This window comes from Manis pentadactyla, chromosome 4, assembly GCF_030020395.1.
Source record: "Manis pentadactyla isolate mManPen7 chromosome 4, mManPen7.hap1, whole genome shotgun sequence".
In the NCBI taxonomy this organism is placed as follows: domain Eukaryota; kingdom Metazoa; phylum Chordata; class Mammalia; order Pholidota; family Manidae; genus Manis; species Manis pentadactyla.
Window position 1 is genome coordinate 31,826,897 of NC_080022.1, and position 16,855 is coordinate 31,843,751.

Here is a 16,855-nt window from a genome sequence, read left to right on the forward strand (position 1 = left end):
CTAATAGTTCTACTAACAAAATATTTTCTAACTTTTAAAAATACGAGTATGTTTCTTACATCCTTGCTAAAACTGTTTTAACAGTCTCTACAATTTTGATAAATTCTTATCAGTGAAAAAAGAAAATACTGTTAGAATTTTTTACTTGTAATTCTTTGACTACTAATAATGATGAAGATCTTTTTAGGCTTATAAAAGTAAGTTTGTATTTTATTTTTTCAATTTTTCACAAAAGTATTCCTTTATTTTCTCACATTCTTTTGTTTTGTCTTTAGGATATTGGATTTTAGTAGCATTAGATTAAACATATTAGCCCTTTGTCTGTCACATATATTGAAAACATTTGTCTTAGTCTGATAGAATTTGCCCTTAAATTTCTCAGTCTTTTCTTTATGGTTTTTGGTTTTTATATTGTGCTTTCCTTACTTCAGTATTATAAGAATAGTAACCCATATTTCTTCTAGAATTTCTCAGAATTCATTTTTTAACATTTAAATGTCTGATCTATTTGGAATTTATCTTATGAGACAAGTGAGGAAAGATGTAGCTTTCCTTTTCATCTTTATTCAATAAATATGCTTCAATATCATTTATTGAACAAAGTACCTTCTCCACACTGATTTGAGATGTCATGTGGATCATATATTAATTTCTTATACACACTTGGATCAATTTCTGGACTCTGTATTCTATTCTTATCAGACAATTTCAGCACAAGGAGCACTTTGTTTCATGTAATTTCATAATCAATTTAATAGAGCAAGTCCTTCTCATAAGTTATGCCTTCAACCCTTTGTTTTCTTGGCATTTTTAAATGATTAATGAGTTGTGGCATATCCTAAGCACTAATAAAACCCAGTTATTCAAAATGTCCAAAGGTAAGCTTATGAGATACACAGAAGTTCATTCTCAAAGCACTGTCCATACGTCTTTTAGATCAATAGCTTGATATCTCTTAACGGCTCATCTAAAGGGAAAACACCAAGTCAAAAAAAGATTTTCTAACTTCACCTGTGTGCCCAGGACAAATCCCACCATTTCCCAACTATCTATGACATCCTATTCACACCTTTATTTTCATTCTCTTCACATCATATCATAGGTATTTATGTAAACTCTTCATGGATAGGGACTCCTTTTTATTATTTTTAAAAATCTTTGCCATTTAATACAGTGCCTGAAACTTAACAGAAGCTACATAAGAAAGAGCCTATGAATTAAGAGTGAGTGAATGAAAAGAAGCAAGCAAGCAATAATCCTACTCTTTCCTGGACTAATAAAATCACACTGGGATATTAAATTTAGTGCTGGGAGCTGTACTTTGAGAGGGATAGAACAAACCAAAGCCTAAATGGTGACCTAAGTGTTGAAAGGATACAAAGCCACGTCACCTGAGGACCAGCTGAAGGAACAATGAACATTTAGCATGAATAAGACAGAAAAGTTTCAGAGCCATTTCTTCATCCATCCATCCAACAAATAAAAGCATTGTGCTGGGTGCTGGAGATAAACCATGATCAAAATACTATTCTTGCCCTCACAGAGCTTCAGTCTAGTGAGGGACAGAGACTAAACAGCCAACTATAACAACTGTGGTAAGTGCTACACTTGGAGATGGAGGGTGATATGGGAGGGTTTGCAGACAGATTCCCATTGGAGTAATTTCAAGCTTCTAAGTTCAAGTGTAAAAGGAAAAAGCAGGGAGTCAGCCAAACAGAGGGGATATCCTTCTTTTTTTAAAAAATTTGTTTGCTTCAGACAGAAACAAAAGTATGTGTAAAGGCCCAGAAGTAAGAAAAAGCAGATCTAAAAACGGAATCTTTTGGTTATGACCACTGGGTAGAGTTTAAAGAAATAGTTTATAAAAGAGGTTGCAGATTTTCAGGTATAAGAGAGCTCCCTACAACACATTAATGGGAAGAAGTGTTGAAGGGTTTTGGGGAGGAGTCATTCTGTCTGCAGCCTGAAGAATGGACTGGAGGAGGGTTAGGCTGGAGGCTACAGGACTAAGTCAGGAAGCTATACTGGAGGCCGGAACGAGAGCAGTAATGGAGCAGCAGTGAGAAGGAAGTCCCTCAAGCTGCTTTCTAATAACTAGAGGCCGGGCAATGAGAAACTGGCTAAGCCTATTTCACACAGCTCTAAAAGGTGTAAGTATGACTAACAGAACTTACAAACAGCTTTTGGCCCCATAGCTATCTGTCTAAATATGAAGTGGGTTGCCTGAGGCGGTTTTAAGTCCCCAGCAACTCTGAGGAGTTCAAGATAAGACATTTTATAAGAAATTTGAAATGTCAGATTTTGAAATACTAGGCCAAGTTAGATTACTTTAGGCCTCTTCCACAATCTGAGCACCTAAAAATCTACTGAGTTTTTTTCAACTTGATATTTGGGGCTGCTTTCTATGCTTGATGAGCGAAATGAAATAAGCAGGATTAACCTGTCAGTGACAAGACCTAGCTGTGCTCCCTCCATTCCCACAAGGAAAAGTGTACTTTCAAATTTTAACCTCACTTTAGGTTAAATTGAATATCCACACTTTACAACTCCCTGTAGACAAAACAGGTTGTTTATAACATACCTTAAATTGCCACTGAACTCCAATTGTTATTATCATTCATATTCACAACAAAACCCAAAACAGCAGCAGCTACCACTAAGTGCCTTCTGTTTTACCTGTACCAAGTCACCCTTGTTCAGTATCTCCCATGTTCATTACAACCTGAAAAGTAGGTTTTATTTCCATTTTAAAGATGAAGATATAGGCTCAGGAAGATTAAGTCATTTTCCTGAAGTCACAAAACTATTAAGTGGGGAATAGGAATTTGAACCAAGGCTTGTCTGATTCTTATATGCATGCTTTTTCTATCATACACAGTACCTTAGAGAGCTTGAGGAAAGTTTTAAGAAATAATAAAAAGTGAATATCATTTACTATTTATCGAGTACCAGGCCCTTTACCTGCATTATTTCATTTCATTCACTTCTTTAGCTCACATTCATACAATGTTTTACTTCAAAGAATGTCACAAGATCTGACTTAGAATAAAGTAAGGATAGTAGCTGAACAGAATGAAAATAACAATCCTCCAAAAAGTATCTGAGAGTTTTTTAAATGTTTTCACATCCATTAGCTCAATGCAATCGTCCTAACAACCCTGTGAAGTAGGCAGACTGGGATTACTATACCCATTTTACAAATCAGAAAACTAAGGATCAGTGTCATGAAGTTACTCTATGGCAGAGTCTACTTTCGAAGAACTGGGAGTTCTGACTCCCAGTCTAATGTTCTACTATTTTATGCTACATTCTTTATCAGTGGGCAGTGAAAGCAATATATTATTGCAAAAGGCTGGAAGGAGCAAATAGACAGTGATAATAATAGAGTTGAACACATGAAGTTGAAGTAACAAAAGACGTTAAAATAATTGAGCAAAAATTGATAAAGGCATCAGGATTTCAGTATTTATGTAACAAGTAGAAGGATTTTAAAGGACTCTAAGAAGACTGATGTTTATGTAAGAACCCTGAAAGCTGACTGAGATATTAATATTAGTTTATTTCTCAAATCCTAGTCCTGAAGTACACTATACAGGGATGCAAACCAAATGCAATACCAGTCTGACTCTAGTTATTTGATATTTAGTATTTTTTATTTAGTTTAAAATTTTTACATTTAATTTTTCAGTTCAATATATCTCATGAATAATTTCTTTTGGGAAAATCCTACCAAATTCTGATTTATGCACAGTGCAGGTTTATTTTAGTTCTGTATTTAGTGAATTAAGAAGTAACTGGTTTGGTTCAGTTCCCATTCTTCCTTGTATTCTATGTAATTACCACCCCCATGCCCTCCCTTCCTTTTTGTTAGCTTGGTTTGGGGCCTCCTGATAAGGAGGATTTGGCAAGACAGCTGAGATGAATTACATGGGCTCATTAGGCAGACAAGAGCACAAGATTCACTCACTAGCTTATGAGACAGAGACACATGGAATTCTTTTCCTATTTATAATCTAATCCCTGGGTTAGTAATTCCCTGTATTTAACAGAAGGACAAGAAAAGTATCTTACCTAGCTCCAGGATGTCAGTTGCTTCTATTAAAGAAAAAAATGTTGCAGCATAAGTGATAGTCACAAACATACCAAAATGATAGAAAGGTGAAGTTTGGGGGTAAAAGGAGGGCTTGAGAGTTTATGTAGTCCAATTCTCTCATTTTTAAAAGATACTGAGTTTATTACTAATAGTTATGGAAGTATACCACCCAGTTCTGCCTTACTCCCAAGCCTAAAACTCTAAAAACTATGGAAGTCCAGAGAAGCAACTATGCCTAAAGCTATGAAGCTAATTTGGGATTATCTATATTCAGAATCTAAACTGCCTGATTTCCAGCTCAAAACAAAGCATACAAATACTATAATGTATTTGCTGGTGCTTTAACCAGTGAGTTCTTTATACACTTAGGCCTCTAAGAGCAAAGGTTTTACTGTCAGAAATGTCAAATTAATTTTTCTCTGCTAAATGGGTTTTTTTCTTACCTTGATATTGGGATGCAGACTCTGATAGGTGACCATATTTGTGTTTCCTAACATCATTCCAGTCTATTACTGCAGGAAGAGAGAAAACAGTCATGTGGAAAGAAAAAACAGATTCAATACTTCTCCAATTTAGCAGTATGTTTTAATCGTTTTTTGATAAAGTAATCCATTTCTAATGTTGTACTATAAAGAAGGAATCCTAATTACAGAAAAAAAGGTTTTATTTTTAAAAGCTTTACTATTATTTATCACAACAAAAGGGAGGCACCTAAATGTTCAAAATAGAAGACCGATTAAGATACTGCAATACATTTGTCACTTGACAAAGTGTTTTGCAGCTATTAAATTTTTATGAAGGCTAAACAACAAAATGGTAAAGTGTTTAAGTTATATATTATCTGGTAAAATATGGGACCAAATGTTATATTCATGGAATAATCATAATTATGTAAAAAATTGAAAACAAAACATCCCTGTTATGGGCTGAATTGTGTCCCCCTAAAATTCATGTTGAAGTCCTCACTCCCCAGTCCCTCAGGAATGTGACTGTATTTGGAGAAAGGGTATATAAAGAAGTAATTAAGCTAAAATGATATTATTAGGGTGGGCCTTAATCCAATATGACTGAGGTAATTCGGACATAGGGACAAAGAAAAGGCAATGTGAACACACAGGGAGAAGATGGACATCTACAAGTCAAGGAGAGAGGCCTCAGAAAAAAACAACCCTACTCACACCTTGATCTTAGATTTCTAGCCTCAAGAACTGTGAGAAGATAAATTTATATTGTCTAATCACCCAGTCTGGAGTATTTGTTACTGCAGTCTTAGCACACTAACATGACCCTAAAAAATTATCAGTAGGAAAAAAAAGACAGAAGTAAACACAGCAAATATAACTGATTGGTTATCTTTGCATAGTAGTACTGTTTTTTTCCCCCTTTCTGTTTTCTAATCTCATATATTTTCAAATTTTCTATAAAGAGGATCCATTATTTACATAGTGGAAATACATTTTCCTTGTTTGAAAATTTAGATTCATCTAATGACCCTAGCATTTTCTCACCATCAATTACCCATCATGCTTTCACTTTTCTTAACCAGCTCAGATTTCATGGTCCCTCATTAAAATCACTCCCTGGAAAATAGTCTTACCTCCCTCCCACCTATTTTTGTCAAATTTGCCTAGTGAAACCTTAATCCTAATTCTGGTTAAAGCCCCTTACCCATCTGTACAACGCCTATCCCAACATGAGTGCTGAAGAAAAACAACACTGAGAGACCGGTCTCACTTTAAACTCATAGCCATAATTCTCAAATGCCACTTAACACAGTCTAGAAATCACACTGTATATCCCTATGTTTGCTTTTCCATCTTCCAAAAAAATTAATTCATGTATTATTCTCTCTCCTTATACTCCAAATATTCCCTCACTTACCTTCATCCCTAGGGATGACATTAATTCAGGACTCATTGAGAAAAAGAGAAATAAGGGATAGGAACTTGGTATACACCACTCATTTAGGAAGGTACAGACTTGACCTTGTTTAGTGGCATATCCCCACTGCATAGCATAGCAGCAGAAGCTCAGCTAATGTTGATGACTGAATGAATCTGCTCATTCATCATTCTTTCTGACTTCTCTCCTTTACTGTGGATCAAGTGTCTCTATCAAAGGCCAACCTTACATTTTTGCTCCAATCTCATTTCTTCTCACCCTCTCAAGGATTTTATAAGTGTTCTCTTTCCAACAGATCATTTGCATCAGCATTCTTACTGCTCCATCATCTTATGGTCTTGGGATATCCCAAGACCAATACTCCTGACTGGGTGATTAGACAATATAAATTTATCTCCTCACAGTTCTTGAGGCTAGAAGTCTAAGATCAAGGTGTGAGTAGGGTTGTTTTTTTCTGAGGCCTCTCTCCTTGATTTGTAGATCTCCATCTCAACAAACAAACACAAACTCCACCACAACCACTATCAACCCTCACATAATCACACATATATCCTGCTATATCCTTCCATTTCTCTGCTCTCCTAGGGAAAACTTCTTTTAAGAGCTGTTTATAATCACTGCCTCCTAACTTCCTCACATTATCTCCTCATTCAAATAGGGTTTTCTGCTCACCATTCCATTGAGATTACTCCCAAATTCACATTTCCAGCATTGGCCTCTTCTTGGAATTCCACACTTGCATATACCAGTATGTATAGGCCATGTCAACATGGTTATCAATTAGATATCTCAAACTTAATATGGCTAAAAAACCTGTTCCTCCTTTTATCTTCCCCAAACCAATAAAAGGCATCTCCATCACCTAGTTACTAATGCTGAAAATCTGTGAAATTATCTTTGATGCCTCTATTTCCTCTACACTTGCATCTAATCCATCAGTAAGTTCTGTTGGACCATATCCAAGACCATCCACTGCTCCCAATATAAACCCTCAGCCTCCAGTTCAAGTCACCATGGCTTCTCACCTGGACCATTACAACAGCTTGCTAACTTGAATTCCTGCTTCTTCTGCTCTTGTCTTACTGCCACCTATCTTCAACATAGGGGTCAGAGTGAGCATTTTAAAACATGAAACACATAATGCTATGTATCTGCTTAAGGACCTCCAGCAGCTTCCCACTGAGTTAAGAGTGTCTTACAAAGCAATGGGGGATCTACCACTTCATTACAAAGCAATCTGGCTCCTGCCACTTCTCTGATCGTCTGTTACAACTTTTTCTCTTTTCCACTACATTGCCACACTGGCCAGCATCCCACTCCAAGTGTTTGCCTTCTCTCTTGGTTTGATGTCCCCTGTCTTTCTAGTAACCTGCCATGTTTGTTCTCTAATCATTGATGATTATAAACTTGATCAGTCTTAAAAATTATTGACAGAGACAAAAGATATTAGGATATCATAATTATTTAAAATTTTCACAGTTATTCTGATAATTAGCAAGGATGCATTTTAAACATTAAATACATAATATATATTCCATTTATATACAAAATTTTAGTATTATAACACTTAAGTAAAGATGAACTACCTGTAGTATACACAAAACTGATTCAGGTAGCCACAAACAATAGAAACCAGGCTGCAAGATTATTAGTAGAACAGTAATCAAAAGCAAGCAATGCAATTTGGAAAAAAACAGTTTAGTAAAGAGAAAAAATAAATGCCAGGCTGAGAAGAAATACTTGAAACTCCTGGCACAAGCTAGTGGAACCTGGAAAATGGCACCCAAAGAAGAAAAAGAGACAACTACATTACAAAAGGCTTATTTAATTTTAAGCATCACCATAAATTACTCAGTGGATTAGGAATAGTCCTTGTATCAACTTCTAAATGAAGAGAATACACCATCTAAAAGAATAACACACATTAAAAAAAAATACTGGTCACCTATAATTTTTCAAAGCACTCTATGAAAAATGGCCATATTTCAGAATATGTTATGATATGCACCTACTATTTTTAAATAACTGGTTTTATTTTACTCTCTTTCCCAGGCAGTACATTTCTCCTTTAGTAGTCCCTATCCCAGCGAACAGTAAATCAGAAACCAGGAATCCTCCTCCATTGTGTGCTCTCTTGGCCTCCAAATTCAACAGGTTATCAAATTCTCTCAGCCCTACTTCTAAAATGATCATATCTTCTGCTCCTATTCTGAGTTTAAGATTTCATTTTCTCTCACCTTGACCAATAAAGTTACTTAATTCCTGTGTCTCGTCTCACCCCTACCTTATTTAAAAGTCTTCAAGGATCAAGCACAAAACTGTATCCAAACATAATAAACATGCTCTACTCTTTTATATCCTAGACTTCCCCACCCCCACTTGGCAGATTCCTATTTATTCATCATGGTCCAGGATAAATGTTACTTGGTAATAGCTTTCTGGCAACACCTCCAAGCAGAGTACTATCTCTACCTACTTCTCCTATGCCTGTCATACAGTGTAGAGCTAAATAATACTAAGCCAATCAGTAGTCCTAGAGCTTGGCACATAGCCAGCACAAACCCCCTCCTCCCCCCAAAAAATGTCTTGTTACCAAACTCAGAAATAGTTATTCAATGAGAGAAAATTATACATATATTAAGAAGTCAATATTTAAATGCATGTGTTCATAAAAAAAAACAATTTGACATAGAAATTGATACTCAGATACAGAATCCACTATTGTTAGATATCAACTACTCATGCCAATGAAGAAAACAGATTACTTAAAACTACAGATAATAGAGAAGTCACTTATATATTGATTTTAAAATATTTTTTCCACTACAGATTTACTATTTCAATCATGCTTTACCTAGGCTAATATTAAAAATGAACTTGTTATCATTTAATGGGTACAGAGTTTCAGTTTTGTAAGATGAAAAATGTTCTGGAGATGAATGGTGCTGATGGTGGCACAATGCGAAAATACTTAATGTCACTGAATTGTATGCCTAAAAATGGTTAAAATGGCAAATTTTATGTTACATATATTTTATCACGATTTTCAAAAATTTGTTAATTAAAAAAATGAACTTGCATTTCTGGGATGTGAGGAAGCTCAGAGGTTGCTGCACTAATTCCGTTTCAGATTCAACTGATACCAACCATTACCATCCACCAGGTCCAGTGCCAATCATTTTCATATATATTACCTCAGGTATTATCAATGTCTTTTTACAGGTGAAGAATCTGGGGCTCAGAAAGCTTAACAAAGCCTTGGAGGGGGAAGGGTTGGTAGACAAAAGTAATGAAAGACATGTAATAATAGTCAACAAAGGGAGTTAAATCCACAAATAAGAAACTGAATCGAATTAATGCCCTGAATCCTATTATGTAAATTTGCTAATTCAATAGGCATCTATTACCTGCTGTTTGTCAGGTACAACTTTAGGCACTGGAGATATATCATTGAATAAAACAGATAAAAACTTTGCTCTCATGATGCTTATATTCTACTGGGATGGTTACCAGGGGTTTCACAAAAGGTGATCTTTTGATTGGAAGCATTTGAAAAAGCATTCATTGCAGGGAAACAGATGTCAAGAGACAGACTTTCTGGCAGTGAGAATATCCTGCAGAGGATGGGTTATTCATTTCCTAGAGTGTACAAGCAGAAAGGTTGGATGACCACTTATCACCAAAATGCTGAAACTTGTCCAAGCTGAGACTGAGACGGAAATCATGGGTTGGAAAGGGATTAACTCGATAAACTTCCAAGATCCTATCAACCTTGGAATTCTATTTCTCTAAGCAACCAACAATACTATGGGGGCTGAAATAGTAACAACGTATCTGTATCTCCTGTGTGTGTGTGTGTGTGTGTGTGTGTGTGTGTGTTTCAGCACATGTGTATCCTAACTATGAACTATTTATCAGTATGGATTATTTCTTATTCGTCTTTATATCTCTTGTGTCTAAGTCAATGAAATATCTCACGTTTTAGTCAGTGAAATGAATTAATGAATGTACTGTCAAAGGTTTAAAGAATAATGGACTGCTCCCTATTGCTCCTATTTCTATTCCTAAATCTTGTTCAATTTGATATTTAAATTCCATTTCCAACTTATGTTTTCAGAATAACCCTCTAAAGCCTTTGCTACTTCCAGACTGAAATTACACTCATTCACTTTTTTTTTTGGTTTTTTCCTTTTTTAAAAATAACGTATCACTGACATACAATCTTATGAAGGTTTCACAAAAAAAATGTGATTACTACACTCACCCTCATTATGGAGTTCCCTCCATACCCAATTGCAGTCACTGTCCATCAGTTTCGTAAGATGCCAGAGTTCCTACTTGTATTCTCTGTGTTACACTGTCTTCCACGTGACCCCATACACACCATGTGCACTAATCATGATACCCCTCAATCACCTTCTCCCTTCCTACCCACCTGCCTTCCCTGACCCCTCCCCTTTGGTAACCTAGTTGCTTCTTAGAGTCTGAGAATCTGCTGCTGTTTTGGTCCTTCAGTTTTGCTTTGTTGTTATACTTCACAAATGAGGGAAATCATTTGGTATTTGTCTTTCTCTGCCTGACTTATTTCACTGAGCATAATACCCTCTAGCTCCAACCCTGTTGTTGCAAATGGTAGGATTTGTTTCTTTCTTAAGGCTGAATAGTATTCCATTGTGTATATGTACCACTTCTTCTTTATCCATTCATCTACTGATGAACACTTAGGTTGCTTTCATATCTTGGCTATTGTAAATATTGCTGCGATAAACATAGGGGTACATATATTCTTCTGAATCTGAGAACTTGTTTTCTTTGGGTAAATTCCTAGAAGTTGAATTCCTGGGTCAAATACTATTTCTATTTTTAGTTTTTTGAGGAACCTCCATATTCCTTTCTACAATAGTTGAACTAGTTTACATTCCCACAAGTAGTGTAGGAGGGTCCCCCTTTCTCTGCATCCTCGCCAGCATTTGTTGTTCCTAGTCTTTTCGATGTTGGCTATCCTAACTGGTGAAAGGTGATATCTCATTGTGGTTTTAATTTGCATTTCCCTGATAATTAGCAATGTGGAGCATCTTTTCATGTGTCTGTTGGCCATCTGAATTTCTTCTTTCGCAAAGTGTTCATATCCTCTGCCCATTTTTTAATAGGATTATTTCCTTTTTGGGTGTTGAGGTGTGTGAGTTCTTTATATATTTTGGATGTTAACCTCTTCTTGGATATGTTGTTTACAAATATACTCTCCCATACTGTAGGATGCCTTTTTGTTCTGCTGATGACGTCCTTTGCTGTACAGAAGATTGATGTAGTACCATTTGTTCATTTTTGCTTTTGTTTTCCTTGCCCGAGGAGATGCATTCAGGAAAAAGTTGCTCATTTTTATATTCAAGAGAGTCTGCCTATGTTGTCTTCGAAGAGTTTTATGGTTTCATGACTTATATTCAGGTCTTTGAACCATTTCGAGTTTACTTTTATGTATGGGGTTAGACAGTAATCCAGTTTCATTCTCTTGTATGTAGCTGTCCAGCTTTGCCAACACCAGTTGTTGAAGAGGCAGTCATTTCCCCTTTGTATGACCATGGCTCCTTTATCATATATTAATTGACCATATATGCTTGGGTTTATATCTGGGCTGTCTAGTCTGTTCCATTGCTCTATGGGTCTGTTTTTATGCCAGTACCAAATTGTCTTGATTACTGTGGCTTTGTAGTAGAGCTTGAAGTTGGGGAGCATAATCCCCCCAGCTTTATTTGTCCTTCTCAGGATTCCTTTGGCTATTCAGGGTCTTTTGTGGTTCCATATGAATTTTAGAATTATTTGTTCTACTTCATTGAAGAATGCTGTTGGTATTTTGATAGGGATTTCATTGAATCTGTAGATTGCTTTAGGCAGGATGGCCATTTTGACAATATTAATTCTTCCTATCCATGAGCATGGGATGTTTCCATTTATTGGTATCTTCTTCAATTTCTCTCATGAATGTCTTATAGTTTTCAGGGTATAAGTCTTTCACTTCTTTCCTTACATTTACTCCTAGATATTTTATTCTTTTTGATGCAATTGTGAAATGAATTGTTTTCCTGATTTCTCTTTCTCCTAGTTCATCATTAGTGTATATGAATGCAACATATTTCTGTGATTAATTTTGTATCCTGAACTTTGCTGAATTCAGGTATTACATCTAGTATTTTTGGAGTGGACTCTCTAGGATGTTTTATGTACAATATAATGTCATGTGCAAACAGTGACAGTTTAACTTCTTCCTTACCAATCTGGATGTCTTTTATTTCTTCGTGTTATCTGACTGCTGTGGCTGGGACCTCCAGAACCATGTTGAATAAAAGTGGGAGAGTGCGCATCCTTGTCTTGTTCCCAATCTTAAAGGAAAGGCTTTCAGCTTCTCGCTGTTAAGTAAGATGTTGGCTGTGGGTTTGTCATATATGGCTTTTATTATGTTGAGGTACTTGCCCTCTATACCCATTGTGTTGAAAGTTCTTATCATGAATGGATGTTGAATTTTGTCGAATGCTTTTTCAGCATCTTTGGAGATGATCATGTGGTTTTGTCCTTCTTTTTGTTGATATGGTGGATTATGTTGATGGATTTTTGAAAATTGTACTGTCCTTGCATCCTTGGGATCAATCCTACTTGATCATGATGGATGATCTTTCTGATGTATTTTTGAATTTGGTTTGCTAATATTTTGTTGAGGATTTTTGCATGTACATTCATCAGGGGTATTGATCTGTAATTTTCTTTTTTCTAGTGTCTTTGCCTGGTTTTGGTATTAGAGTGATGCTGGCCTCATAGAATGAGTTTGGGAGTATTCCCTCCTCTTCTACTTTTTGGAAAACTTTGAGGAGGATGGGTATTAGGTCTTCAGTAAATATTTTATGACATTCAGAGGTGAAACCATCTCATCCGGGGGTTTTGTTTTTAGGTAGTTTTTTGATTAGCAATTCAATTTTGTTGCAGGTAATTGGTCTGTTCAGGTATTATGTTTCTTCCTGGGTCAGCCTTGGAAGGTTTTATTTTTCTAGAAAGTTGTCCATTTCTTTCAGGTTATCCATTTTGTTTGCGTATGATTTTTCATAGTATTCTCTCGTAATTCTTTGTATTTCTGTGGTGTCCGTACTGATTTTTCCTTTCTCATTTCTGATTCTGTTCATGTGTGGAATCTCTTTTTTTCTTAATAAGTCTGGCTAAGGGTTTATCTATTTTGTTTATTTCCTCAAAGAACCAGCTCCTGCTTTCATTGATTCTTTCAATTGTTTTATTCTTCTCAATTTTATTTATTTCTGCTCTAGTCTTTATTATGTCCCTCCTTCTAATGACTTTGGGCCTCATTTGTTCTTCTTTTACTAGTTTCATTAATTGTGAGTTGAGACTGCTCATATGGGATTCTTCTTTCCTTAGGTAGGTCTGTATTGCAATATACATTCCTCATAGCACAGCCTTTGCTGTGTCCCACAGATTTTGCGGTGTTGAGTTATTGTTGTCATTTGTCTCCATATATTGCTTGATCTCTGTTTTTGTTTGGTCATTGATCCATTGGTTATTTAGGAGCGTGCTGTTAAGCCTCCATGTGTTTGTGGGCTTTTCATTTTCTTTGCATAGTTTATTTCTAGTTTCATACCTCTGTGGTCTGAGAAGCTGGTTGCTACAATTTCAATCCTCTTGAATTTGCTGAGGCTATTTTTGTGGCCAGGTATATGATCTATTCTTAAAATGTTCCATGTGCACTTGTGAAGAATGTGTATCCTGCTGCTTTTGGGTGGAGTGTTCTGTAGATGTCTGTTAGGTCCATCTGTTCTAATGTGTTGTTCAGTGCCTCTGTCTCCTTACTTATTTTCTGTCTGGTTGATCTGTCCTTTGGAGTGAGTGGTGTGTTGAAGTCTCCTAAAATGAATGCATTGCATTCCATTTCCCCCTTTAATTCTGTTAGTATTTGTTTCACGTATGTAGGTGCTCCTGTGTTGAGTGCATAGATATTTATAATGATTATATCCTCTTTTTGGGCTGACCCCTTTAAGGATATTATGTAATGTCCTTCTTTGTTTCTTGTTACTTTCTTTGTTTTGAAGTCTATTTTGTCTGATACAAGTACTGCAACTCCTGCTTTTTCCTCCCTATTAGTTGCATGAAATACTTTTTCGATCCCTTCACTTTCAGTCTGTGTATGTCTTTGGTTTGAAGTGACTCTCTTGTAGGCAGCATATACACAGGTCTTGTTGTTTTATCCATTTAGTGACTCTGTCTTTGGATTGGTGCATCCAGACCATTTACATTTAGGGTGATTATTGACAGGTATGTACTTATTGCCACTGCATGCTTTAGATTCATGGTTACCAAAGGTTCAAGGGTAATTCCCTTACTATATAAGAGTCTAACTTAACTCACTTAGTATGCTATTAGAAGCACAATCTAAAGGTTTTTTTTTCTTTTTCCTTTTTTTTCCTCCTCCATTATTTCTATATTAGGTGTCATATTCTGTACTCTTTGTCTATCCCCTGACTGACTTTGGGGGTAGTTGATTTGATTCTGTATCTGTTTAGTAATTAATTGTTCTACTTTCTTTACTGTGGTTTTATTTCCTCTGGTGACATCTATTTAGCCTTAGAACACTTCCATCTATAGCAGTCCCTCAAAAATACACTGTAGAGATGGTTTGTGGGAGGTAAATTCTCTCAGCTTTTGCTTATCTGGAAACTATTTAATCCCTCCTTCAAATTTAAATGGTAATATTGCCAGGTAGAGTATTCTTGATTTGAGGCCCTTTTGTTTCATTGTATTAAATATGTCATTCCACTCCCTTCTGGCCTGTAAGGTTTCTGTTGAGAAGTCTGATGATAGCCTGATGGGTTTTCCTTTGTATGTGATCTTTTTTCTCTCTCTAGCAGCTTTTAAAAGTCTGTCCTTATCCTTGATATTTGCATTTTAATTATTATATGTCTTGATGTTGTCTTCCTTGGGTCCCTTGTGTTGGGAGATCTGTGCACTTCTATGGCCTGAGAGACTATCTCTTTCCCCATATTGGGGGAGTTTTCAGCATTTACCTCCTCAAAGGTACTTTCTATCCCTTTTTTTCTCTCTCTTCTTCTTCTGGTACCCCTATAATGCAAATATTATTCTGTTTGGATTGGTCACATAGTTTTCTCAATATTCTTTCATTCTTAGAGATACTTTTTTCTCTCTGTGCCTCAGCTTCTTTGTATTCCTCTTCTAATTTCTATTCCATTTACTATCTCTTCTACTACATCTAATCTGCTTTTAAATCCCTCCCTTGTATTTTTCATTTTAAATACGGAATTTCTTAATGATAGAATCTCCATCCTAAATTTGTCTCTGAGTTCTTGATATGTTTTTGTACCTCTATGAGCATGTTTATAATTTTTATTTTGAAATCTCTTTCAGGAAGATTGATGAGTTCAGTTTCACTTGGTTCTTTTTCTGGTGTTTGTGGGATTCTGCTTTGAACCAGGTTCCTTTCATGTTTCGTGTTTGTATGTGGTGCCCTCTAGTGACAAGAAGCTCTACTCTCTGGAGCTGCTCAGATGTCGGAAGTCTCAGGGGGGCGGCGCTGGTACCTGGGAGGAGGAAAGAGCTGTTTCCTGCTTCCTGGCTGCTGTGCCTGTCTCCACTGTCAGAACCAGTGGGCCGAGCATACAGGTATAAGCCTCTGTAAGCTTAGTAGCTGCCATAGGTGGTGCCTCCCTCTGGCTGGCTGCCAGTTTGTGAGCTGGTGCTGGCAGGCTGGGAAGAAGGTGCAGCAGGCTGTGTATCATGGTGGGGGGCCTCGGAGTTGCTCTGTTGCCAGCCAGGGGGATGGAACGTATGAAGCTCCTGAAAGTTTCTGACCTGATGGGCAGAGTGCACCTGCACAATGTTATCCACCTATCTTTTCTCCTGAGCAGGAAGCTCTGTGCAATCCTTGCCCCTTTAGCAGCCCTCTCTCTGTTAGTCTCTCAGACTGCCTGCTTTTCTTTTTTCCCAGAGCAGCCGGATATGGATCCCTGCTTTCTATAAGTGGCTGGAATCTCAGTCTCTCCAGGTATTCTGCCTGTTTTAGCTTTCCAACCCCACTAATCTACAGAACACCATGCAATGTAGGTTCATGCTCCCAGAGCACATCTCCAGGGCTGGGTGTTCAGTAGTCCTAGGCTTGCACCCCCTCCTGCTCCATTTCTCTTCCTCCCACTGGTGAGCTGGGGTGGGGGAAGGGCTTGGGTCCTACTGAATCAAAGCTTTTGTACGATACCCTTTTCCATGAGGTCTGCTCTTTTCTCCAGGTGTATGCAGTCTGGTGCAGCCTTCTTTCCTGTTGCTCTTTTAGGATTAGTTGTATTGACTATATTTTCATATTATATGTGGTTTGGGGAGGAGGTCTCTGTCTCACATCTCATGCTGCCATCTTTAATCCCCTACCAATGCTATCTCATTCATTCTTAAATAAAAATTCATTGACTATACATAGGTTCCAGCCCCGTGACCTGTTAATAGATTCAAAAAATAACAAGGTACCTCCCTCAGTCTAAAAGAGGAAGAAAGATATGTAAGAGTGATAAGTATTACAGATGTTTTAGTAAAAGTATGTATTGGGGCTCAGAAGGTAGAGGAGGAGAGGAAAAGAAAAGCCAGTCTCTGGGGAGGGATGGGAAAGGGAAATAACTACTGAAAAGATGACACTTGAATTGAATCTTGAGGATTGAGGATGGGATAATAAGAAAAGCTTATTACAGAGAGGGAATCATGTAAAGAAAGAAATGACACCATGAAGCACTATGTCAGGCCTTCTCTGTTCTATATGGTAGCCATGAGCCATAAGTAGCTACTGAGTACCTGAAATGTGTCTAGTTGAGT

The 16,855-nt window shown here is 36.8% G+C and overlaps 1 protein-coding gene and 1 long non-coding RNA gene across 2 annotated transcripts in view; one reads left to right on the plus strand and one right to left on the minus strand.

Annotated features, from left to right (window-relative positions):
* SCMH1 (Scm polycomb group protein homolog 1) overlaps positions 1-16,855 on the minus strand; it is a 206,963-nt gene that overhangs the window by 136,175 nt on the left and 53,933 nt on the right. Inside the window, 2 exon segments of the mRNA XM_057500084.1 lie at positions 4,072-4,095; positions 4,537-4,605. Of these exon segments, the coding sequence (XP_057356067.1) occupies positions 4,072-4,095; positions 4,537-4,605 (93 nt within the window).
* LOC130683336 (uncharacterized) lies at positions 9,860-10,188 on the plus strand. The gene is made up of 2 exons (XR_008996979.1): positions 9,860-9,983; positions 10,015-10,188. It is a non-coding gene; the product is annotated as an uncharacterized LOC130683336 (long non-coding RNA).